Source organism: Passer domesticus, chromosome W, assembly GCF_036417665.1.
Source record: "Passer domesticus isolate bPasDom1 chromosome W, bPasDom1.hap1, whole genome shotgun sequence".
NCBI classification, from domain to species: domain Eukaryota; kingdom Metazoa; phylum Chordata; class Aves; order Passeriformes; family Passeridae; genus Passer; species Passer domesticus.
In genome coordinates this window covers 11,301,117-11,327,891 of record NC_087511.1, presented here as the reverse complement: position 1 = coordinate 11,327,891, position 26,775 = coordinate 11,301,117, and the positions used below count along the sequence as shown (strand labels likewise).

Sequence of the window (26,775 nt, the reverse complement as noted above, 5' to 3'; positions counted from 1 at the left end):
GAAAATAGAATGAAGCTGCATCAGGGGAAGTTCAGATTGGACATTAGGAAAAAGTTCTTCACTGAGAGGGTGATTGGTCATGGGAACAGGCTCTCCAGGGAAGTGGTCTTGGCACCAAACCTGTCAGAGTTCAAGGAGTATCTGGATGACACTCTTATTCATATGATTTAGTTTTAGGTAGTCCTTCGAGGAGCAGGTAGTTGGACTCAATCCTTATAGGTATTGATGCAGGACGACCCCCAGCCAGGGAATAACGTGCAGTGACTCCATGATTCAGAAGGCTGAACAAATGCTTTATTAAGCTATACTATATTATACTATACTATACTAAACTATACTACTATACTATATATACTAAGCTATACTAAAGAAAAAGCCATGACCCTTTCAGACAGTCACAACACAGCTTTGACCTAATTGGTCACTCAATCAAAACAACCATCACCAGTGGCCAATTAAGAAATCACTTTTGGTAAACAATCTCCATAACACATTCACCATGTGCCAAACAACAGGTGCAGCAAATAGAGATAAGAATTCATTTCTCTTCTTTCTCTGAGCTTTCTCATTGCCTTCCCCAGGAGAAATCCTGGGAAGGTTGTGCCTGCTGCTCTCTGTGAAGAGAGCTGTGGCCACTTATAGGTCCCTTCCAACTCGAGATATTCTGATTGTGTCTACTTCACTATTGCCATATGAAGCAAAAATAGATGAGCAAAGTGGCCTGGAAGGAGTTATCTAGATCAGTTCAAAAATTTACTTAGAAAAAAGAGTTATCTTAATAATAGAGGCCTGTACAACTATTGTTATACTTGGTGTACAAATTGTGCCAGCAATTCTTGTATAACATTCCTTTCTACAGAAGTCTCACTTCTTTAAAATGCTATCCAGTATTATTAATGCATGGAGTATGTTGTAGTGAGTTTTTTATTAATAATGAAATTGAGATTCATCTTAGTAGTGATGATGCTCAGCTTAAGAAAAGTAAGTATGTGGTAAAGTTTAAAGTTTCAATAGGTTTAAATTACTCTTGTATCTGAATTCCAATTCAGTTTTGGAAGTCCAGTCCAAGTATACTTGCTGTGCAGAGATCAGCAGTGCTCAAGAAGCAACAACAACAGAAGGCAGCCTCATCAGACAGTGGTTCAGAAGAGGTGAATAACATATAAGTTAGCAAATAAAATGTAGAAATGCATTTCTCATTACTCCATATGTTAGAATAAAATTATTTAGAGCCAAATTCTGTTCTCTCTGTGTTTAACAAGTCTGGTTTTAGTCTATAAAAGTAATGTTCAAATAACTGACATGTTTATGAGGAAACATGGGGGGAATACTTAGTTGCATGTTTTCAGGTGAGTTGTGTTAAAATGATAGCAGTTTAGACTGATATCTTTAGCTAGATATTCTGTGATGTATGGACAAATTTTTCAAGTCACGTTATATTAAATTGCATTGTATTTCTTCCTTCTGACTTCCATAAAGACAGTTAAAAATACTAAAAAATTTTCCACTATTGTTTCCATATAAAGGTAGCTGCTGAAGTTTTCAAAAACACTATGGAGTAGAAAGCTAGATTTTCGCAACTTTTGTAACAGTTATAAAAGTATTCTTGTCTTTTAAGAACTATACTTCAATTTTAGAGATTTTTAAAACCTAAACCATAGGCTCAACAAAAGTTGACTTTGTGCAATATGAATATCTTTTAAAGGCACTAATGACTGTGAATTAGAATTTATTTGAAAGCAGACTTTCATATTTCCTTCATTATTAAAAAAAAGCATTGTACTTGCAAGTCATCATTACTCTGTGTGTCTCTTTTTTAGTCAGATCTAGCTGCTCATCATTAAAACTGAACACAGGAGTTAATTATATATACTTAAAATATTAGTTTATAGCTCTTGCTAAATACTCTTTTCCTGAAAACTCTTTTTCAGGATAAAAATGATTTAAATTTAATCTCCTTGAGATTGGTTTTAGGAAAATAATTTTAAGAGGGTTCATAGATTTTTTTTTTTTTTTTGTTGTTGTTTAGGAGTGGAGAGAGAAGAAACATACATGCTATTCTAACAATTTTCTTAGTGGTATTTAAATGTGAGAGTATATGAAAGGTGAGACAGCTCACAAAGGGCAAGAGGTTTTATTAGGCTTTTGATAGAACCATCATCTTGATTTATTAACTTGCAGCAGTCTAAACTGACTGTATGTAGGCACAATGATTATATTTTAAAACAGTTTTTTATAGTGGTTTCTAGAGTTCTGCTGACATGGTATGTTTTAGATGGAGAAATATGAAATCAATAGCAATCCTGATCTTATTCAATATCAGTGGGTACACTGAGGGGGGTGAAGAGGATAAGACATGAAGAATAGGATTTCAGTTTGAAAGTGGGAGCTGAATTATCTTTTTAATACTAAAAATACCTCATTCTTTTTGTGGTAATAAATTGTGTATATTCTTTTCTTCATCTGCAGGATTCATCAAACAGTGAAGATTCTGTAGATGACTCTTCCAGTGAAGCCAAGAAGAAAAAACATAGAGAGTAAGATGTTTTTCATAAATAATATAATTTTTTGTTTTGGCGACATAATGTTTCTAATTAGCCAGTCTTAATTTCTCTGCACTTGAAATACAGTCTTGTGCTTCTCAATTTTGATTAACATTTTGAAACATTTTAAAATAAATATTCTGAAAGATATATATATATTAAAGGTCTTTTCCAACATAAATTATTCTATAATTCTATAATATCACTATTAATTTCTGAGCAAGAGACTGTATTACCTACAGTGTTATTGGAAAACATCACCACTTTTTATTTTTAAAATAGTCTTATTTTTGTCATGTTTTTGAGCTGAAGGTCCTCTCTGAAAATTATTGAAGAAATAGGTAATTACTTAATTAGCTTGTCTCAGATAAAATTTGAATTGGAATCCCATAGTTAATGCCAAATTTTTCAACGCTTTAGAGGCAACCTTCCCCCCCCAATTATTACAGGTTTGACAGTAATAAACCATCTTGGCTAGTCAATAAATCTAAGTTGAAATTGAGCTGGTTTTAAGCTGTAAATTAAATAGTTTGTGAAAAAGATTATACCTTCTCATTGGTAGTGACCTCTTGTGTGTGGGAGGGGTGTTTTTTTTTTTTTTTTTTTTTGTTTGTAATTTTGTGAGTTTTGTTTGGTTGTTGTTTATTTTTTTTAATGAACAGTGTATAGAAATTGAATTGTTTTCTCATTCCTCTTCTCCAGTTAAATGAATCATCTCAGTATTCAGGGTTGTCAATATAATAGCTTCAGGAAGGGGGGGAGGGGACGACAAAAAGAGCCTGTTATGCAAAATAGTACTTCTCGAGTGAATTGTCATTCTGTCTTTTGTTACTTAAGAATGTGATTAAACCAAATAACATAATCTGTTACAGGAAAGATAGTTTAGAAACTAGTAACCAAATAACCCCATATATCCAGTGCTTCAATTTTGTTTTAAACCTATTTGAACAAGTATGTTTGCAGCTGTTATCTGACATGCAGAGCTAATTTCTATATATAAACTTAGTACAGGCTCCAAGCCGTACAGAGTGTGGTGTTCTATATGTTGTCTATATTTCCAAATAAATACAAGTTGTGTATTTGCATAGGGGTGGAGGAGTTGGTTGGTTTGGGGTGGGGTTTTTTTCTGTTTTTATTGGAGGGAGAGGTTGTTGTTTGGGTGTTTTTTTAATTTACAGCTTACAGGAAAAAAATCTTTTAAGGAGACAGATGATTCTGTAGCATTTCCAAGACACACAGATGTATTGACCACAATGAAAATGTAATTTGAGGACCACTGCATATTTAATTGAAAGAAGTGTCAAAGCCCTGATTCTTAGGTTTCCTCATCTGAAATGGAATAAAAAGGTCTTTGAGTAATATTTCACTTTTGAAGGACATTAATACTATTTGTTCATCTTGGTCAAAGACCCCCTAAGACTGGTAATAGATAGTAGTATAAAGATTTAGCAACCTTTCAAAAATGCATGCCAGACTTTTCTTCTACCCACACCCAAGCAATTAAGATTAAATTTCTCTGTACAAACAGAGTCTGAGTTAAGATACTGTTGATCAGTGGGTACATCTTTCCTCTTGCAATGTAGAATATCTCAGCTAAGCAGGAGAACAGAGATATGGCCACTGGGAGTCACAAGTAGCTTACTCATATCTTGCATGAGTGTTAAGCACTGAATTGGAAGCTCAGTTGGGGCTTTTGGGAGCCAGTGCCTCTGATTGCTATGATTGAAGTCTTTCTGTGTGTTTCTCAGTCTGATTCTCTATTATTTTTTGTTCCTGTGCTGAAGTTGCTAATTATTCACGAGGCACAGGGGATATAGCTATTAGAGAATTTTGAATTCTGCAAAATATAATGTTATGGTTTTTATGACAATCATAGGTAAGTTCCAGTAAATATGTATCTTTCCAACTAAAGTTATTAAGGATGTCAGGTTTATTCATGTCAAAATAACTCAATTATTAAAGCTGTATTTTTTACGGAAATCCATATTTTTGGTTTATTTTGTTCTTTACATCTGTCTCTTGATAACAGACTTCAATTCCTTTTGAAGTCACTTGGTATTTTTACCTGTTATCCATCCATTATAATTTTCTGTCATTCCAGCTGAAATGACTATTATAACATTTTTATTTCTGTAAAGAATGTTGAAATTAAAGCAGCAAGCCTGTGGTGAATGCTTGATTTAAAAGCAAAACAAACTCCCCCGAAAACTAATGCAAGTTACTATTTTGTTTCTCAACATGCACAGTGAAGACTGGCAAATGTCTGGATCAGAGTCAGTATCAGGAACTGGTTCTGATTCTGAATCAGAGGAAGATAAAGAGAAAAGCAGTTGTGAAGACAGTGAATCTGACTATGAGCCAGAAAACAAAGTCAAAAGCCGGAAACCTCCAAGCAGGTAAGAAGGTCTTGTATTTTAGCTACTCTGGTACTATTTCTAATTTGTAATCAAGTACTGTACTACTATACAGGCAAATGAAAACATTAATATTTATTACAGAACTTGAATACTTTTTTTAATCTACAAAAGATGTTATCATACCAGTGGTTTGTGTTGAATACCTCTTTCCTGTCTGCTTCAACTGAAATTGGTGTAACTGAATAGTCATGAAAAACATGTTTTCAGAAACAAACATAGAAGGCTTATAGTTGTCCATGTTGAAACTCCACTGTTGTGTTGTATCTTATTGCCTTCAAGAATTGAGCCAAAAAGTGGCAAAAAGATTGCAGGACAGAAAAAGAGGCAGCTTGATTCATCAGACGATGATGACTATGACAAGAGAGGATCTCGTCGCCAGGCAACAGTCAATGTTAGCTACAAAGAAGCTGAAGAAACCAAGACAGATTCTGATGACTTGTTGGAAGTTTGTGGAGAAGATGTCCCACAGCCTGAAGAAGATGAATTTGAAACTATAGAGAAATTTATGGATAGTCGAATTGGCCGAAAAGGAGGTAATTTTGTTATCAGTGTTCTTAAGATGCTGCTCTGCATTGTGGTGCGATGTCAACAACAATTATTCTCAGCTGTAGGTAACCTGTGATGTTTTTAAAGAAGTTTTAAAGTACCAGAAAGTAATCTTTTGTTTTTCATACTCATAAGGATGTTTCTTTTTTAAGCCTTATAAAATAAAACATAGCACAACTTAAGTGACTAGAGAAGTGGTCACAGAACTAAGCCCTGACAGAGCTCAAGAAGTGTTTGGGCAATATTCTCAGGCACATGGTGTGACTCTTGGGGATGGGCCAGGAGTTGGACTTGATGATCCTTGTGGGTCCCTTCCAACTCAGCATATTCTGTGATTCTGTGAAAGAGAAAAAATGAAGTGGAATATTGTTTAAATGCATAGCATACTGTTACATCACTATTTGTACAGTTTATTGATATTTGATAGGTATAAACTCTATGCAGGAGTGTGAAGAGAAAATAGAATGAATACGAGAGCTAGCCAGTAGCCTGAATGATGAAGGATGATGTTAGGAAGGCTGAACCATTGAGATTGTGATTTCAGTTATTTATTTCAAATAGTCCCAATACAGTGCAATGGATGGTGGAATATAAAATTTCAGTGGTATGCTTGCATGTGCATTTCTAGAACTAATTTTATGAATGATGGTAGGGGTTTCATATTTCCAGCATCTGATGAGATGCAATGTCCTGCTTGTGTGTTGCTTCTTTTTTTTTCCAGTGTGTTCTTACTCTAGCCCCTTACTCTAATGCACAGTATCATCACTGTGTTAAAAGCCTTTTGGACTAAGCTTCTTATATTTTACATGCCTTTTACTATTGCGATGCTCTGTTTCTATATCTGTCCCCTGCATCTGGTAGGATCCACTTCCTTATTTGGCTCTCCTCACAGAAATGAGCCTGTTTCTTTCTGCTAGTGTGCTTCAGCTGTAATACCGACTGTATTTAATTAAAAATTACCCCACATAAGATTCTGAAGGGTGTGGGGGGGAAGTAATAAAATGAGTTTGGGGAGAAATAGTTCAAGAGCAGCCCATCCCAAACAGCATGAAGTCAGGCAAAATTGCCAGTAGGCTTGCAGAGATAAACAAGGAGCTCTTGGCAAAACTCAAAACCAAAGAGGAGGTATAGGGAAGGTAGAATACAGAGACACAATCAAAGCATGCAGAGACACAGTTAGGAAAGCCAAAGTCCACTTGGAATTGAATCTAGCAAGGGTTGTCAAGGACAGCAACAAAGACCTCTCTATAGGTGACAAAAGGAAGACTAAGGAAAATATAGGCATACTACTGAATGACAAGATAACACAGGACATGGAAAAGGCTGAGGTACTGAATGCTTTATTCATCTCAGTCTTTACTATCAAGACCAGTCTTCAGGAATCCCTGGTTCCCGATGTCGGGGAGGGAAATCTGGAGCAAAGAATATGTACCCTTGGAGGAAGATGATCAGGCCAGGGAATACTTAGGCAAACTGGACATACATAAGTCAATGGGCCCTGATGGAATGTATCCATGAGTACTGAGGGAGCTGGCAGATGTCACTGCAAGGCCACTCTCAATAATTTTTGATCATGGCAATTGGGAGAAGTGCCTGAGGACTGGAGGAAAGCAAATGCCATAGAATCATAGAACCGTTTAGGTTGGAAAACACCTTCAAAGTTCATCTACTCCCATCCCCCTGCAATGACCAGGAACATCTTGAACTAGATCAGATTGCTCAGAGCCCTGTTCAACCCGACCTTAAATGTTTCCAGGGATGGGGCATCTGCCACCTCTTTGGGCAACCCGTGCCAGTGTTTCACTACCCTTGTCATTAAACATTTCTTCCTTATATCTAGTCTAAATCTCCCTTCTTTTAGTTTAAAATCATTTCCCCATTGTCCTATGACAACAGGCCCTCTGCAACTAAGCCCTACACAGCTGCTCACTCATTTTCCCCTGTGGGATGGGGGAGAGTATCAGAAAAATAAAAAGGTGAGAAATTTCATGGGTTGAAATAAAGTCAGTTTAATAGGGAAAGCAAAAACTGCACACATAAGCAAAGCAAAACAAGCAATTCATTTACTACTTGCCATTGGCAGGCAGGTGTTCAGCCATAGCCAGGAAAGCAGAGGCCCATCATGCATAATGATTACTTGGGAAAACAAACCACCTCTCCCAACTTCTTGTACACCCACAGCCTACTCCCTGGTGAGGTGGTATGAGAAGCAGCAAAGGCCTTGACTCTGTGTAAGCCCTGCTCAGCAATAATTAAAACATCCCTGATATATCAACACTGTTTCTATCACAAATTTAAAACATAGCCCCATACTGGCTACTATAAAGAAAATTAATTCTATCCCAGCCAAAAGCAGAAAGCCCTACTAAAAAGGTTGTCCCTATCTTCTTTTTTATAAGTTGCCTTTAAGTATTGAAACACCACAATAAGGTGGAGTCTTATCCATGCTGAACAACCGCAACTCTCTCAGCCTGTCATCATAGGAGAGGTGCTTCAGCCCTCTGATCATTTTCATGACTTTCTTCTGCTCTTCTGGGCATGCTCCAACAGGTCTGTGTATTTCTTGTTCTGAGGACTCCAGAACTGGATGCAGTACTCCAGGTGGGGTATCACCAGCGGGGAGTAGAGGGGCAGAATTACCTCCCTCAGCCTGTTGGTCATGCTTCTTTTGATGCAGCCCAGGATATGGTTGGCTTTTTGGGTTCTGATAGCACATTGCTGGCTCATGTCCAGCCTTTTATCTACCAGTACTTTCAAGTCCTTCTCCACAGGGCTGCTCTCAATCCCTTCATCCCCCAGCCTGTATTGATACCAGGGATTGCCTCAAGTCAGGTGCCAGACCTTGCACTTGGCCTGTTGAACCTCATGAGGTTCCCATGGGCTCGCTTCTTGAGCTTGTCCAGGTCCCTCTGGATGGCACCCCTCTGGATGGCATCCCATCCTTCAGGTGTGTCAATGGCACCACTCAGCTTGGTGTTGTCTGCAAACTTGCTGAGGGTGCACTCAATCACTTCATTTATGTCATTGATGAAGGTATTAAATAACACTGGTCCCAATATGGACCCCTGAGGGACACCATTCATCGCTGATCTTCATCCGGACATGGAGCCAATTCCTTATCTATGAAATAGTCCACCAATTTAGAGAGAAGGATGTTGCGGGGGACCGTGTCAAAGGCTGTACAGAAGTCCAGATAAATGACATCTGTAGCCCTTCCCTTGTCCCCTGATGGAGTCACTCCAACATAGAAGGCCACTAGGTTGGTCAGGCAGGACTTGCCCTTTGTGAAGCCATGCTGGTTGTCCCAAATCACGTCTCTGTCCTTCATGTGCCTTAGCACAGCTTCTAGGAGGATCTGTTCCGTGATCTTCCCGGGCACAGAGGTGAGGCTGACAGGTCGGTAGTTTCCAGGGTCCTCCTTTCTACCCTTTTTAAAGATGGGTGCAATGTTTCCCCTTTTCCAGTTACCTGGGACTTCACCCGACAGCCATGATTTTTTGAATATCATGGAGAGTGGCTTGGCAACTACATCAGCCAATTCCCTCAGGACTCTGGGGTACATCTCATCAGGTCCCAAAAACTTATTTCTGTTCAGATTCCTCAGATGGTCTCGAACCTGATCTTCACTTCTAGGAGGACAGACTTTGCCTCCTCAGTTCCTGCCTTGACTGAGGAAAAAAATTGTTGAGTACCTTATCCTTCTACTCATCTGTTGTTACCAGTTTGTATGTTGGAGTTGTCCAGAGAGGTGGTGGAGTTTCCCTCCTTGGAGATATTCAGAAGCTATCTGGACATGGTCTTGGGCAACTGGTTCTAGGTGACCTTGTTTGAGCATAGAGGTTGGACCAATGGCCTCCAGAAGTCCCATCCAACCTGAACCACTCTTTGATTCTGTAAATTTTATTTATGGCATCCATAGTAATAATTGAATAGTAGGCTATTGAAGTCTCAAGGCTGATTAAGCACAATTCTCAATATCTGTTATATTCTCAGAGATGAGAAGGACATGGCAAAGATGACAGCAAGCATTGTTAGTGGAGCATTCTCTCAGGATCATTAGAAAGACTAGGAATGCTAAGAAAATTCTCACGAGACTATAGGTTAGATGCAGTGTGTTTTGGTTGCTTTTTTTGAATCTTGTTGGTATACTTGTGCATGTGTTAATATAGCTACATCATAATTCTTTAAATAAGAAGACTGACATAAGCATTGTAGATATAATTAATCAAGTTGCATCTTCATATAAGAGCATCACAAATTGCTTTCTGCAGTGTATTTTTTTACTGGTTAATTTATGGCAGTGCATCAAGCCTTATGGTGTGGTTTCTTTATTAGCCACTGGTGCTGCAACCACCATCTATGCAGTTGAGGCAGATGGTGACCCAAATACTGGGTTTGAAAAATCAAAGGAGCCAGGAGAAATACAGTATCTTATTAAATGGAAAGGTTGGTCACACATCCATAATACATGGGAAACTGAGGAAACACTGAAGCAACAAAATGTTAAAGGAATGAAGAAACTGGACAACTACAAAAAAAAGGAACAGGAAACAAAACGCTGGTGAGTATTTTTATAACGATTTCCATGTCGTATATTTTTGTAACAATATAGATGTTTTTAAGTGCCTGTACAACAGGAAGACAAAAGCTCTAAAGTTGAAGCTTTCCTAACACCTTATGATCCTGTAAGATTCTGAGCACACCAACTTTACTTGAGCACGTGACAATACTCACACATCTTGTAAAATCAGGCCTTTAAGGAAGCAGCTCTGCACCAAGATTTTAATATGTGTGTTATAAATGAAGTTTTAACAAGATGAGTGGTGGGTTTTCTGGTTTTGTTTTAAATCTTAACTTTTACTAATTTTGTCATTGATTGTATTTTGATCAGAGTTCTTTGGGAATTGCTGCAGAGATTAAAAAGAAACCAGAAATGTCTAAAGCACTCAAAACATTACAGCATTTAGTTGTCTTGGCTCAAACTTCTGTCAAAGCCTCAGAGCCACAAAATTTAAAAATTCCTTACATTTTAGTGCTATGTTATGGTATTCCAGTTTATTAGTATGTTTAATATAATCTATGAACAGTGGTGGAATTTTTAGTGACTCATAAGATAGATTCTTATAGTGAGCCATCTGTGCTCTTCTGTGAAAATACCATGTGAAGTACATTAACTGTATTGAGAACAGATACTGTAAATTATCTGCATGACTAGTATAAGATGTAGCTGATAGTAATTTCTCTATACGCTTCCTCAGTCATCAGTGATAACGTACCTAGGCTGGATGCAACACTTTTATAGCAGGAATTCCAGAGTTGTAGCTTTTCCAAAGAAGTTCTCTAAGTAGCATACCTATGGTGCTTACATTCAGAGCTTTAAAATTGCCAGATTTTCTTAATTTTAGAACTGCACAATATAGTAAGTGCTGCAAATTAATTCCGTTTCAGGCTGAAAAATGCTTCTCCAGAAGATGTGGAATATTATAACTGCCAGCAGGAACTTACAGATGATCTACATAAACAATATCAAATAGTGGAGAGGATAATTGGTATGTGACAAACTTCCAGATAGAAAACAGTCTTGCGAATATTACAAGTTTATTGCTTGCATGTTGAATTTATAGTTAAGAAATTTAGGTTATTAATATCCCTAGCAGCTTAAGGCAAAACCAAATCTTTGATGAAGAGAAAAGTTTTGTCTTATCACCTAAAATGAGTGCTTTCTTAAAATACAGAAAGAAAATACTGATCTGGTATCTCTGATGCGTTTCTGCAGCTCATTCAAATCAGAAATCAGCAGCTGGTTATCCAGATTACTATTGCAAATGGCAAGGTCTACCCTACTCAGAATGTAGCTGGGAAGACGGTGCTCTCATTGCCAAAAAATTTCAGACATGTATTGATGAGTATTTTAGCAGAAACCAATCCAAAACTACTCCATTTAAGGACTGCAAGGTGAGTGTGTAATTTCAATGGATCTATACAGTTGCAATATTTTTTTAAAAGCTGATCTATTTTATGCATTAAAAAATGCATATTATAAAATATTTTTGAATGCTGTCCATAACAGTGATAGCTATATTTATATACGTAGGAAGTATTACTATTAAGAATAGACTTTGGTGTCCATGCCCATGGCAGGGAGGTTGGAACTAGATGTTCTTTAAGGTCCCTTCCAACCCAACCCATTCTATGTTTCTATATTTGCTCCTACTTATTGCCATTCAAAGATGAAATTGTTTATTACTTTAATTTGTTTTAAAAGTAACCTTTGTGAATGAGTTCTTGTCATTTCTGTTGTGGAATTCAGATCAGCAAACTAATTTTAGCTTGCAAATGGGTGGATATTGTTATATGGCTTAGATGTTTGTCATGAATAAAGACTAGACTTGGTGACCAAACAGAATCGTACAGCCTCTTTGTTTCTATAAGAAGATATATTGATAACTTCACTTAGTAGTAGGACTGATGCTCAATTTGCTTTTGACAGATTCTAAAACAGAGGCCGAGGTTTGTTGCACTAAAGAAGCAACCATCTTATATTGGAGGACATGACAGTTTAGAGTTAAGAGATTATCAGTTAAATGGACTGAACTGGCTTGCCCACTCATGGTGCAAGTAAGTAGTCTTAAATTAGTCTTGCTGGTTTTAACTTGAAAGCATTTATCAATTTTGTTTGTTTGTTTGTTTTTTAGAGGGAATAGTTGTATTCTTGCAGATGAAATGGGTCTGGGTAAAACAATACAAACAATTTCTTTTCTGAACTACCTGTTTCACGAACATCAACTGTATGGGCCTTTCTTGCTAGTCGTGCCACTTTCTACCTTGACATCTTGGCAAAGAGAGATTCAAACTTGGGCTCCTCAGATGAATGCTGTGGTTTACTTAGGAGATATAACTAGCAGAAATATGGTGAGTATTTCTTTGTATCATTGGAAATATTAGTGGTAAATAAGACTCACTTCATGTTCCTGTCTTATGCTAATCTCCAATATTTTGATTCAGAATGAGCAAATAATTATTTGAAACATTGCATGTGGTTAAAATGCAGATTAAAAGTATAAATTTTGATCTGATATGAATGAATATGAAAAATTTCAATCTTGCTTAATAATAAAAAGGATTAAAAATGCAACCTTGCATTTGAAAATAAATTGTCTTTTGTCATGTGATTATTTAGGTGCATAAAATAAATATTTAAGCCAAACAGACATAATATTTTTCCTGAAAGGAAGACTATAAGGAACCTTATCCATTAAAATTTGCAAACAAACAAAAAACCCAAAACACACAAAGAAATCCACAAAAAACCCCAACCAAACAAAAGCTAACGAACACCCCACCACTACTGTTTAATAACTTTAAGAAAAAAAGCTTCATGTGTTATGTTCCTTGTTCATGATCAGATTCTTGTATGTCACTTAACATCTATATCGCTATAGTACCTGAAGTCATCCTGATCAATAAGACCATTTTTCTCTAGCTTATAGTTTGCTTGATTCTTCTTCTAGATAAGAACTCATGAATGGATGCATCCACAGACCAAGCGATTAAAATTTAATATACTTCTAACAACTTATGAAATTTTGCTGAAGGATAAGGTAATGACCCTTACTTCTTCAGGGAGATACAATTAATTTGTAGAATGTAAAATTCCTTTAGAGTTGGCACATATTTAGGTTCTGGGCTGTTAAATGGATGGGGGAGTATGACAGCTTTACTCTTGGAAGTATGAAAGTTGTTTTCTTTAAGCACTTTTAGATTTTATGTATGTGTGGTTAGACTTTCTGCCCCCTCCGTTAACCCACATATCAAGAGGGTAAAACTTATTTTTCTTCAGTTTGCTTGTACTTCACATTGTTACCAAAATCTGTAAAAATAAAACTCCATAACACCAATGTAGCATGAAAAAGCAGACATTCTTTATTTGGCTGAATGCACGAGGGGATATCTCCTCTGAAATACATGCTTAGTACAGGATACTTCCTGTTTATATGCTATATTTTACATACGTATTCATAGGTTTTCCCAGAAGAAACATACATATTATAATAATTTCCCTGAAATCATTAACATATGTTCCCTCCCCTTTATGCATGTGTTCTGTTCTGGGTCTCTCTGTCATACCTGACTGCCTGGTGAACTAGTAAAAGTTGGCACAACTGGGCTGGTTGCTTTCCACCTATTCTTCCTACAGAATAAGCAGTGTGTGGTTCCATAGGCCAAGTTTTTTGAAGAATAAGCATTGTATTAACCCACCAGCTGCAAGCAATTCTTCATCTGGCAGCAACATTGCTGTAGTAATTTCTTTGCATCTCAAAATCTTTACTTTCCTGTTAGTCATCCAGGAACTGAAAAAACAAACCAGTCCATAGCTCCAAACACCTGTGATTTACAACTCTGAAATTTCATGTTTTTTTCTTTGTATTTGTGTGTGCAGTATTGCATATATTTATATTACTACTCTCTTCCTGATGGTAGCATATAAAGTTATTGTTAATCCTAACAGCATATGATAATTATAATAAAAAAGTTCTGCTTGCTGACTTTCTATTTAATTTGTTTGTACATGCTGAAAAGAAGAGAGTCAATAGTGGATTTATGTTGGGATTTTTTTGTCAATTGAAAATGTAAAGATCAGCTTTTTGTCTTCTTCCTCACCCTAAGTATAAACTTGGTTTATACTTTCTTTTTAATCTTGGGATGCCTGCATAGCCTTTTGTTGAATCTAGCAAACATAAAACCCCTAATTAATATCAAAACCTTATAGGTGTCCTTTTCTATTAAAATAAAAGGAGTGATGGTATATATATAACCTCATGTAAAATGTCAGACATTGCATAATATATTAACTTGTATAATGTCTTTCCCTCTTCCCAATTTCTTGAAGTCATTCCTTGGTGGTCTGAATTGGGTATTTATAGGAGTTGATGAAGCTCATCGTTTAAAAAATGATGATTCCCTTCTGTACAAGACTTTAATAGACTTTAAGTCTAATCATCGTCTTCTTATTACTGGAACCCCTCTGCAAAACTCCCTTAAAGAGCTTTGGTCTTTGCTGCACTTCATCATGCCAGAAAAGTAAGGAATGTGATGGAGGGGGTTTTGTTTGTGTTGGGGGGTATTGTAGTAATTGGAGAATCAATAAAGAATTGCATTATGAAATAGTTTTAGTATTTTTTATAAAATAGATGCACATATTTTTCATGATGCTCTGGATAAATTGTTTGGTAGCAGCCGTCACTTTTTCTGTTTTGGCAGTTCAGGAAAAGGATAGATTGATGTATGGCTCAAAACCTTGAAAACATGCTTCATCTTAATTTAAAAGGAAAATCATATGGATTTGCTGTAGGGAAATAGAATGGAGCTGAGGATGTAATCTTTTCTGTGTTAGTACCATGAATGAAAAACTCAATGCCCAATATCCAGTAATTTATTCAGGCACATGGTGTGATTCTTGGGGTAGTCCTGTGCAAGGCCAGGAACTGGACTTTGATTATCTTTGTGGGTCTCTTCCAACTCAGGACATTCCATGATTCTATGATTCAGGCATCCAATTTCCCCTTACAATTTGCATAGAATAGGTTGACATTATTCCATACTGACCTCTGTTTATATTTGGAATGATTAAGAGCACATCTTCCTTTCAAATATCTTGTAAATACAAAGCATGTAGCTCAAATTAATTTCTGTGCTATGCATTGCATTGACTTCTTCAGAACCTTACAAACAAAACCACTAAGTTTGTTGTCAGGCACCTATTCTTCATTTGATCACAAAGTGCATTCTCTTAGTCTGTTAGCACATACCAGAGGATAATCACATTTCAGCTAGTCCATACAAGCTGCAAAAGGTATGTGGTCTATTCTCTTGCACTTCCTTCAGCTATACAACTAATTTTCATGTTGCTCTTGAGAAATATAATTGAATTTCTATATCCTTCTACCTGTGTTTCCATGCAGAAAAGTAAAATGTGTTTTCACTGAAGAAATTAAAATTTAGGACTTTGTTTTGAATTTTCATTCTGCAAAAGTTTGTTAATTTCTATTCTATTTGCAGACAAAATATTTGAAATTTCTTGTGAGATGCAAATTCAGGAATTTATTTAATAAAACAGAGGGGAGTAGTGAAGAAGTCTATTTGTGTTTGTGCACATGGTATATTTATGGTCTTTGTGTGTCTGTGTTCATAGTATGTCATTATTTTACCTTTATTCTTTCTATGTTGAAGGTTTTCTTCCTGGGAAGATTTTGAAGAGGAGCATGGCAAAGGGAGAGAGTTTGGTTATGCAAGTCTTCACAAAGAACTTGAACCATTTTTACTCAGAAGAGTTAAAAAAGATGTAGAAAAGTCTTTACCTGCTAAGGTTGAACAAATTTTGAGGATGGAAATGAGTGCATTGCAGAAGCAATATTACAAGTAAGTAATGACACTTTTTAATTCCTGCTATTTTAATGAAATCTCTATATAAAAATCACTGAAGTGTAATAGTTTTCATAATGCAGTTTTAACTGATATTTTGAGAGCTTACATCCTTCATATTTCCACAAATTTTTAGAAATTACTTCCATTGTGCACATTCTGTATCATAGGTGGATTTTAACCAGGAATTATAAAGCCCTGAGTAAAGGTTCAAAAGGCAGTACCTCGGGCTTTTTGAACATTATGATGGAACTCAAGAAGTGCTGTAACCATTGCTACCTCATTAAACCACCAGATGATAATGAATTCTATAATAAACAGGAAGCCTTACAGGTAATACCTTTAAAAAAAAAAGTGATTTTATATCTAATATGCATGCAATGATTGTATAGTGTTCTGTCAATTTATTTGTTCTTATTAAATTATGTTAAGAAAGACCGAGTTCTCTATCAAATGTGCATCCTGGGTTTTACAGGTAAGTAAATTGATTACCTTTCTGTTTGTTTCTTAACCGGAACTGAATAATTGAGAGATCAATACTAAATAGAATATCCTTGGCTTGAATTATGATCAAAATAAAAAGGAAATAGTTTGAAATAGTCTGCATTTTCAGACTAAATAAACTGAAGACCTATTTTAAACCCAGAATAAAATAAAACAGTTAAATAGATAAATTGAATATAAATGCAAATGTATGTGACTGGCAGTGGTACATCAACAATCCATGTGATAGCAGAAAGTAATCTGCTCAATCTCTTTAAGCTTAGTCTACTTGTTTTGTTGTTATAAATGAAAGCAATTATAGCATCACTACCAAAGATGGTCTGTGATTGTGTTGTGGGTTTATAATTTGGGTTTTTTGTAAAGGTTAACTAATCTTTGTACTAAAACTGTTGAGAACCACAGCAACAAATAAAAGGACTGTTATAATTGATGTAGTTTATAACACCATAAATGTTTTGAAAGATCAAGTTTTTTCTGTAAACTTTAAAGTTTATAATGTAGAAAGTTGTCACTGCACAAGCTATTTTATATTATAAAATGCTTTTCAAAGCTAAAGGATGTTTTCAACTTGGCATACTCTAACTACTCACATTTATAATTAATCTCATCAGAACCGTTTAGCCATTATTGTCTACTTGTAACAATGATTTCCTTGGCTCATCTGATTAAACTTTGTTAGCTCTAATTATGAATGATACATCCTTCTCATTTCTGGCATAAAGAATAAAAACACTTAACTCCCAATTTTTTATTCCCCAAAATCTATCCTGAACCTCTTCAGCTAGAGGCCTAATGATTTCAACATTAAATTCAGCATGCCACCTGAGTTTCTGTTCTAATTGTTTCAACTGCAGCTGAGAAGGTTGAACATTGTAACCCAGCTAAAGCATGTTGACTTCTATTAACGGGATTCCTCTCACTTTTATCTTGTCAGAAAAGCTTGACTGATTAGGCATTGTTTAAAAATACTTAGAGGATCAAGTAGCAATGCTTAGGTCTGTTCAAAAGACAGAAGGTGAGGAGCAAGTAGTGCTAAGGTAGTGAGGTAATCTCATTGTTTATTTGGTGGAAGAGAATTTGAGTCTGCACTGTTACTGCTCTAACTCATAGCACAGTATATTTGCTTAACATTTTAATGAAATGTTAAGCTGCTGTTTTATGAGCCAGATCTGAGAAATGCATTTATTTGAAAAACGTGCTAGTTGGTACCCCTGTTGATTTCAGTTAGAGCACTTAAAGCTTTCATAATGAGTTTTTACAAGATCAGGACTGACTAAATGCTTATACAACTTTCATGTTCAGTTAATGAATGTCTAGCCATCTGCAGTGTATGTTAGTGTTGAGGTGAACTTACTTTGCGATGCATGCTTTCTTGTCTTGTAGCATTTAATACGTAGCAGTGGCAAACTAATCCTTCTTGACAAGCTACTGATTCGCCTACGAGAACGTGGCAACAGAGTACTGATTTTCTCTCAGATGGTGAGGATGCTAGACATCCTAGCAGAGTATTTGAAGTATCGTCAGTTTCCCTTTCAGGTAAGAATTTTGCTGGTAGTAGTCAAGAAGCCTTGATTTTTACCATTTTATCTTTTTTAAAGTGTCCTTTTTGTAGAAAGATTTATGAAAGTTTAATTTTTCTGTACAGTGAAAGACTAGCAATTACTATATGCCTAATAGTATTTTGAAATTTAACTGATTAATTGGAAGTGTTACATTATTCTTATTTCCTCCTCCAATTGGTTTGGCAATTGAGAATTCAAGTTGCTCCGGATAGACTATAGTAGGAGTTCCTTTTTAACTGTATCATTCAATCTTTTTAGAGACTTGATGGATCAATAAAAGGGGAATTGAGGAAACAAGCCTTGGATCATTTTAATGCAGAAGGCTCAGAGGTATGGTTTAAGTGGGTGGTTGTTGTTTTTTTAATCTACTCAGCTTTATTTTTTTTTCCTTCTAGGAAATAGAACAAATGTTGCACAAAAACTGAAGATAGTATAAAGTAAGGGATGTATTAGGTTGAAATTCCATTGCTGTTGCAGAGACTATAAGATTTACAAGCCATGCAACAACAACAACAACAAAAAAAACCCCAAATTCAACCAACCAAACAAAACTTTAAAAAGCTAAGAGGAGGTTCAATAGGAAACAGAATTTATGAAAATGGTGTTTATAACTAATATAACTACATAGTTATATTTTTCGATTTTTGTCAGTGCTCTTTAGCAAAGTAATTTTAAGTGCTGTTTAGAAACTGAAGAATTTAATTTGTTTTGTAGGACTTAATCCTTCAATTTTTATTGGAGCACTGAACTTTAACACAAGTTCTTGACATCAAATACCTACTTAAGCAATGGGCAGAATTAAGTTGTGTATATCCTTGCATAAAGAAAAAATATCTTGAATAGCTTTAAATCTGGTTTCTGTTATCTTCATTTATTGCCTCATATTCTTGCCATGGAAGAAACTGAAGAACTGATTTCTAACTATTGTTTGTGTACCACTTAAGATTCCTGGTTTATTTAGGTTTCCTATTATGGAAGCCATTCCACGCCTTTGATAATCTTAGGTCTTTTGTCCTATACTGACAGGGTTTTTCAGTAATAGAAGCATAGCATTTGTCAGTTGCTGCTGAACTTATGTTTCTGTTATGGTTGAGGAGGAAGGACTTCATAACATAAACTTCAGATATTTTTTAAATACAGAAGTTAGTTCTGTTTTAAATTTCTAGTACAGACATATTTGCCTTTTTCTGGAATCCTTGTAGTTGTACTGTACAGTTTTTAAGATGAAGGGGGATCCAAATTTCACATGGTATTCAAGAATGAAGACAAACTATGGAGTTGTGCAGCAATAAAATTGTTACCTGTTTTATTCTTTATTTCTTTCCTAATAATAAATTTCATGCCTTTTTTTTCTTTTCTTTTTTTTTTCCTAATACTGAGTTAAAGTATTCATGAAAATATTTACAACTCCAAGGACTCATTCCTTAGCAGTAATGGCTTCTATTAGCTTTGACTGTACTTAAAACTCAAATTTCTTTCCTATTTATCTTTAGTTTCATATGGTTTTTATTGCCTTTCTTATAAGATCCTTCTGTAGTCCCTTATAGTTGACCCTGAATAACTCCATATCATCTGCAAACTTTGTCACTTCATTACTCATCTTATTTTCCTATTCTTTATGAATATGTTGAAGAGCATTGACCCCAGCAGAACACTTTAGTTTTCTTTACAAAAAAACATGAACTTGGGCACACATGAGGCTTTAACAATAAGGGGTGGTGGTGTATTTTTTGGCAGTGTTTTGCTTGATTTTTTTCTCCCCAAGTGGCTTTTGTTCATCTTCTAGAGTGCTGCTTCCTTTAAACCATGGAGAAGCCGATACCTGTTCGCAAGAGAAGTTGATATCAGTTTGCTTTATACTTATACAAGTTCTGGCTGGAATGGAGTTAATTGTCTTCATAGCAGCTCATATGGTGCTGTGTTTTAGATTTGTGATGTAAACAATGCTAATAACACACCAGTGTGTTAGCTGTTGCTGAACATTGCTTACATAGTATAAAGGCCTTCTCTGTTTCTCACTCTGCTCTTCCAGTGAATAGAGTGGGTGGTACACAAGAGGTTGGGAGGGGACATAACCAAGCATGTGGCCTGAACTAACTAGAGAGATTCCATGCCTTATAACATCATGCTCAGCAATAAGGTAGAGGAAGGGGTTTAGGGAGATTAGCCATATTTTCCTTGGGAATTGGCTGGGCATCAGTCCTGCCTATGGGAAGGTGGCGAGCGATTACATTTGCATCACTTGTTCTGTTTTGTTTTCTTTCTCTCTTTTTCCACTTCTCCTTTGCTTATTAAACAATTTTTATCTTGACCTCCAAGTTTCCCTGCTTTCAGTCTTCCTTTCTTCTTCCCCATCCCACTGGGGGTGTGGGCAAGAAGTGATTGTGTGGCTGTGTGGTGCTTAACTGCCTATAAAAAATACTAGCTGGTCTAAAGAAAACAGTGGACTGATACTTGTTGAAGATGAAGGCCATTGATACTGTCCCTCACAGCGTCCTTCTGAACAAGTTGTCCAACTGTGGGATGAGCAGGTTCATGGTGTGCTGGGTGAAGAACTGATGGAAGGGCAGTGCTTAAAGGTTTGTAGTGAATGGAGCTACATCTGCCTGGTGACTATTCACTAGTGGTATCCCTCAGGGTTCAATTTTAAAGCCAGTCAGTCCTGTTCAATATTTTTATCAATGATCTGGACGCAGGAGTTAAATGCACCATTAGCAAGTTTGCTGATGATACCAAACTGAGAGGGGCTGTTGGCTTTCTTGAGGGACAATAGGCCTTGCAGAGGGATCTAGATAGGTTGGAGCATCGGGCAACCATTAGTGGCATGAAATTTAACAAGTCCAAGTGCCAGATCCTGTACCTGGGATAGAGTCATGCTGCGCACAAGTATAGATTGGGAGAGGAATGTGTGAAAAGCAGCCCTGCAGAAAGGGATCTGGGGATGCTGGTCAGCAGCAAGCTCAGTATAAGTCAGCAGTGAGCCCTGGCAGCCAAAAAAGCAAACCCCATCCTGATGGGCATCAACCACAGTAGAACCAGTTGGTCAAAAGAGGCGATGGTCCTGCTGTATTCAGTGCTGATGTGGCCTCACCTTGAGTACTGTGTGCAGATGTGGGCCCCACAACTTAAGAAGGATGTGAAAGTCCTTGAATGTATCCAAAGAAGGGCAATCAAGCTGGTGAAAGGGCTGGAAGGCATGTCCTGTGAGGAGCAGCTGAGGACACTGGCTTTGTCTAGTTTGGAGAAAAGGAAGCTGAGGGGTGACCTCATGGCTCGCTACAGCTTCCTGGGGAGGGGAAGTGGAGAGGGAGGTGCTGAGCTCTTCTCCCTAAGATCCAGTGACAGAACACATGGGAGTGAGTCAAAGCTGGGGCAGGGGAGGTTCAGAGTTGACCGTAGGAAGCATTTTTTTACTGAGAGGGTGGTCAGACACTGGAACAGGCTTCCTAGAGAGGTGGTCGATGCCCCAAGCTTGTCAGTGTTCAAGAGGCATTTGGACAATGCCCTTAATAACATGCTTTAACTTTTGGTCAGCCCTGAAGTGGTCAGGCAGTTGGACTGGATTGTGGTTGTCAGTCTCTTCCAACCAAAATAGTCTAGTCTATTCCATTCAAATAGCAATCCACTGGCTCTAGACATGACAATCAACTTCTTGTATTACAAGTCTAACAAATGTTTATGATATACTTAAAGAAATATATGAGTTCATAGTCTGCTCCACAGAGCCTATAAAGAAGTATCATATTGGTTCTTTAAAGGAATATTATAGCTAATATATATAAAGCTATTTCTTCTTTTATAATTTCAGGACTTCTGCTTTTTGCTGTCTACCAGAGCTGGAGGATTAGGTATAAACTTAGCATCTGCTGACACTGTAGTTATATTTGATTCTGATTGGAATCCACAGAATGATCTGCAGGCACAGGCTAGAGCTCATAGGATTGGACAGAAGAAACAGGTACATGCGCTTCTCTTTTAAGTACCAAACCTGAAGGAAGAATGCATTATGTTAGCCATAAGCTGTCTGTCTGGCCCATCACAGTCCTCATGTATTTTGAGAATAACTAATACTTGCTTAAAATATCTAAAAATGTTAATGATTTGCCTTTTAGATATTTTTTAAATCTCCCTATACAGACAGATAGCACAGCAGCTGTAGTATATGGATGGGTAGGAGAAGTTGCAGACTTGCCCCACGTTTATTGGCATTGTATCATTCTAGAAAGTAACTGCTGTACTTAAGGCACATCCATTTTGCTTTGTTTAATGCTTTGTAGTTCTCTTTGGATTTCTTGCAGAATACTTCAAGTAGTAATCAGACATAAGACATTTCCTTGTGACCATGCTTGCACTTAATCATAGAAACTTAGCGGAGAGGTCTAAGAACTTTTTTTAATATAATTTCTATAGAGACTGTGATAACATGATTGACTGGTTTTATATATGCAATACTAGTTCAGTAAGATTTAGATTTGTAATCATGGCCAATATTTCTCCCTGTTGTTGCTCAAGAGATTTTTGTTAACTTCATCTGTGTATTTTTTCCTGGGTAATTTGTGAGCAGGCAAATAAAACCTTTTTTGTAATATACATAGGTTAATATTTATCGGCTAGTCACAAAAGCATCAGTAGAAGAAGACATTCTTGAAAGAGCCAAGAAAAAGATGGTGTTAGATCACTTAGTAATTCAGAGAATGGATACTACAGGAAAAACTGTACTACATACAGGCTCTACTCCCTCCAGGTATATTTGCTTATTCTTTCATATTACCTTATGCTTAAGTATACCTGACTATTTGAGTAAAAATTCAAGTCATTTCACTTGGTTAATAAAAGGCAAAAATTATGTGGTAAGGAGTTGTATAAGTAAAGACTGCAAAGTATGTTGTCCATGTAATTTATTTTTTTACATATTAAAACTAGTTTTTATTTAAGACAAGGAAATTTGACTCGTGGTTATAGTAAATTGAAATCATTCACTTAAAGTGTTTATGTGAAACTTTCTGTATTTCAGCTCAACACCTTTTAATAAGGAAGAGTTATCAGCAATTTTGAAGTTTGGTGCTGAGGAACTGTTTAAAGAACCTGAAGGGGAAGAAGAGGAGCCTCAGGTAAATGGAACAGTGCATCTACACTTGGTGGACAGAGAAACATATTAATTGTTTTGTTGTAAAGAGAAACTTCTGTTTCAGGAAATGGATATAGATGAAATCCTGAAGAGGGCTGAAACTCGAGAAAATGAACCAGGTCCACTGACTGTAGGAGATGAGTTACTTTCACAGTTCAAGGTATTGCTCTGTTCCCTCCCTCTTTCCTTAATTATACTTTCCTTTATCAATGCTATTTTTTGTTCTTCTTTACCTATTTATCTTTCCTTCATTCTTACATTATTCACACATCATGTGATGGGTGAGCAGCTGGCTCATGGATTGGGCAAAAGGGGTTATAGTGAATGGGGTGACATCAGACTGGCAACCTGTCAGTAGTGGGGCTCCACAGGGCTCCATCTTAGGCCCTGTGCTCTTCAACATCTTCATAAATGACTTGAATACAGGACTTGAAGGGATACAAAGTAAATTTGCAGATGATACAAAATTGGGAGGAAATGTTGACCCCCTCAAAGTCAGAGAGGCCCTGCAGAGAGACCTCAAGAAATTAGAGAAATGGGCAATCACCAACCATATGAAGTTTAACAAGGGCAAGTGCCATATTCTGCACTTGGGATGGAGCAACCCTGGATGGATGTATGGACAGACTGAGGAATGAGAGGCTGGAAAGCAGTGCCATGGAAAGGGACCTGGGTGTCCTGGTTGACAGCAAGTTGAATATGAGTCAGCAGTGCCCTGGCAGCCAGGAGGCCCAACCATGTCCTGGGGGGAATCAGGCCCAGCATCGCCAGCCTGGCAAGGGAGGTGATTTTCCCGCTCTGCTCTGCACTGCTGTGGCTTCACCTTGAGTATTGTGTTCAATTTTGGGTGCCAAAATATAAAAAAGACATTAAGCTATTAGAGAGCATCCAAAGGAGGGCCACAAGGATGGTGAAGGGCCTTGAGGGGAAGCCTTATGAGGAGCAGCTGAGATCACTTGGCTTGTTCAGCCTGGAAAAGAGGAGACTGAGAGGAGACTCCATTCAAGTCTTCAACATCCTCATGAAGGGACGTGGAGGGGCAGGCACTGATCTCTTCTCCCTGGTGACCAGTGACAGGACTTGAGGAAGCAGCATGGAGCTAAGTCAGAGGAGGTTTAGGTTGGGTATAAGAAAAAGGTTCTTCGCCCAGAGGGTGGTTGGGTACTGGAACAGGCTCCCCAGGGGAGTGGTCACAGCACCAAGCCTGTCTGAGTTCAAGTGTTTGGAAAATGCTCTCAGGCACATGGTGTGACTCTTGGGGGTGTCCTGTGCAGAGCCAGGAGTTGGACTTTGGTCCCTGTGAGTCCCTTCTAACTCAGCATATTCTGTGATTCTGTGAAATGTGTGAAACACTAAGCTCTTTGGCATGCAATGTCTATTCACCTATGCAGGTGTCGTGGTTTGACACTGGCCCAATGCCAGGCACCCACAAGAGTTGCTCGCTCACCCTTCCCTGCCACAGCTGGGTAGAGGAGAGAAAAAAAATTAATGAAGGGTTCATGAGTTAAGGACCAGGAGAAAACACTTCAAGGGCAAAACAGGCTCAACTTAAGGTTTCAAAGTGAATTTATTACTAACAGAATCAGAGGAGGATAATGAGAAGTAAAATAAGCCCTTAAAACACCTTTTTCCCCTCAGCCCCTTCCTCCTTCCCATTGACAGCGCAGAAAGACAGGGCATGCAGGTTTTGATCAGTTCATCACCCAAATGTTTCTTCCACTACTCTGGGAGAGGAGTCCTTCCCCATGAGACCATGGGGTCCCTCCCACAGGAGACAGTTCTCCGTGAACTTCTCTGGCATGGGTCCACTCTCATGAGCAGCAGTCCTACCACACTTACTGCAACGTGAATTCCCCCCACGGGCAGGCAGTCCACCCAAAACAGCTGTGACGTGGGTCACTCTTCCACAGGGTGCAGTCCTCCAAGGACAGGCTGCTCCAGCCTCGAAGCAAGGGCCCTCTCTCTCCACCGGGTCTTCCACTGGACCACAGCCTCCTCCAGGCATCCACCCGCTCTGCTGCAAGCACCTCCCCCACAGGCTGTGGGTGGATCTCTGCATCCCCTATGGATCTCCATGGGCTGCAGAGGGACAACCTGCTTCATCATGGTCATCATCACAGCCTGCAGAGGGATCTTGGCTCCAGCACTTGGAGCACCTCTTCCCCTTCCTTCTCCACTGAAATTTGGTGTCACCATGTTGTTTTCCCTCACATGTTCTCACCTCCTCCTCTTCTCTGACTAGATGGAAAAACTGTGTGACTTTGTTTTGATTTTCTTCTTAAATATGTCACCACAGAGGCATTACCAACCTCTCTAATTGGCCCAGCTTTGGCCAGCAGCATGTCCATCTTCACAGCCATCAGGGATTGGCACTGCTGGACATGGTGGAAGCTTCCAGCAGCTTCTCACAGAAGCCACCTCTGTGGCCCCCTCCCCCCCCCAAAAAAAACCCCAGGCTGTGCAAAACCAATACAACAGGGTAATTACTTCCAGTGCAAGCATGTAAAATACATAATATATTTTGCTAACAAAATAAGAAAGATATTTACAAATACATTAGTCCTTGATTTAATTGTTAACATACTGGGGAGAGCTGTTTTTAATTTAATGCTTTATGCTGTTAAGCACCTGTAGTACTTCTGAAAACAAAGAATGAAATTTGGATTTCTTAGCTAATGACTTTCAGAAAATTCTTTCAGACCCTGTGTAAACATAAATGCCAGATATGCTTAACTGGATAATACTTAAAATATTGAGTGAGTCCAGTTGTGGATGGTGAGGTATTTTTGTTGGTTGGGGCATTTTTTCTTTGTTTTTGTGGGTCTTTTTGTTGTTTAAGTTTGGTGTGGTTTTGTTTGGTTTTGTTTAAATCAGGGCTGGACTTCTTTAGATCAGTAGAGTAGTAAATAAATGTTATGCTCATCATTCATTTGCAATATACTGTGATTTCTGCAGTTTGTTAATGTTTAGTTAGTTCTACATTATTATACTTTCATATTAATTCTGACCTATAGTTAGACTTGCTCTCTATTTTGAGGAAATTTAAACAACAATCACAGCTATTGGGTATGCATTTTATAGTGGTTTTGTAGTTCTCAACTTGTAAAAGAAGAAAAATATTCTTATCTTTATATTCAGCCATGTTGTGTGCAGTGTGTGTGTTTCATTTCTGAAAATATTTTCATTAGAGACAGTCCTTCATGAAGCATTTAATATGTGTACATTTTGTGTATATACAAATAAATAGTGTCATTCTGAACTAAGTTTTCCTAATATATTAATTACTGGCTCTTTGTATAAGTAAAGGATGTATTGATTTGGTGAAAATACTTATCTTCCAATATCTAAGGTGGCTAACTTTTCAAATATGGATGAAGATGACATTGAGTTGGAACCAGAACAAAATTTAAGAAACTGGGAAGAAATCATTCCAGAAGTCCAGCGGCGACGAATAGAAGAGGAAGAAAGACAAAAAGAACTTGAAGAAATATATATGCTGCCAAGGATGAGAAACTGTGCAAAACAGGTATCTCTGGGTTTTGACTGACTAACTGATTTTGTTGTTGTTATTATTTGGGTTTTCTATTGCAGTTGTTTTACCTTGTACTTTTGGGTTGGGTGGTTTTCATTTGTGGCACCCACACACATACCCC

General features: G+C 37.5%; 1 protein-coding gene across 9 annotated transcripts in view; it reads left to right on the top strand.

Moving 5' to 3' along the window:
- The window catches only part of LOC135289175 (chromodomain-helicase-DNA-binding protein 1-like), a 94,980-nt gene that overhangs the window by 49,888 nt on the left and 18,317 nt on the right, over nt 1–26,775 (top strand). For 8 of the 9 annotated variants that reach the window (XM_064402607.1, XM_064402604.1, XM_064402598.1 and 5 more), the window contains 20 exons: nt 1,050–1,151; nt 2,470–2,537; nt 4,790–4,939; nt 5,240–5,493; nt 9,842–10,067; nt 10,955–11,055; nt 11,283–11,461; nt 11,997–12,124; nt 12,202–12,418; nt 13,018–13,107; nt 14,397–14,587; nt 15,737–15,925; nt 16,099–16,261; nt 17,816–17,968; nt 18,253–18,324; nt 21,803–21,952; nt 22,590–22,738; nt 23,009–23,105; nt 23,187–23,282; nt 26,472–26,648. In XM_064402607.1, coding sequence (XP_064258677.1) covers nt 1,050–1,151; nt 2,470–2,537; nt 4,790–4,939; nt 5,240–5,493; nt 9,842–10,067; nt 10,955–11,055; nt 11,283–11,461; nt 11,997–12,124; nt 12,202–12,418; nt 13,018–13,107; nt 14,397–14,587; nt 15,737–15,925; nt 16,099–16,261; nt 17,816–17,968; nt 18,253–18,324; nt 21,803–21,952; nt 22,590–22,738; nt 23,009–23,105; nt 23,187–23,282; nt 26,472–26,648 — 2,952 coding nt within the window. The remainder of the gene's footprint in view (nt 1–1,049; nt 1,152–2,469; nt 2,538–4,789; nt 4,940–5,239; nt 5,494–9,841; nt 10,068–10,954; nt 11,056–11,282; nt 11,462–11,996; nt 12,125–12,201; nt 12,419–13,017; nt 13,108–14,396; nt 14,588–15,736; nt 15,926–16,098; nt 16,262–17,815; nt 17,969–18,252; nt 18,325–21,802; nt 21,953–22,589; nt 22,739–23,008; nt 23,106–23,186; nt 23,283–26,471; nt 26,649–26,775) is intronic. The other variant, XM_064402606.1, reaches the window with a different exon arrangement.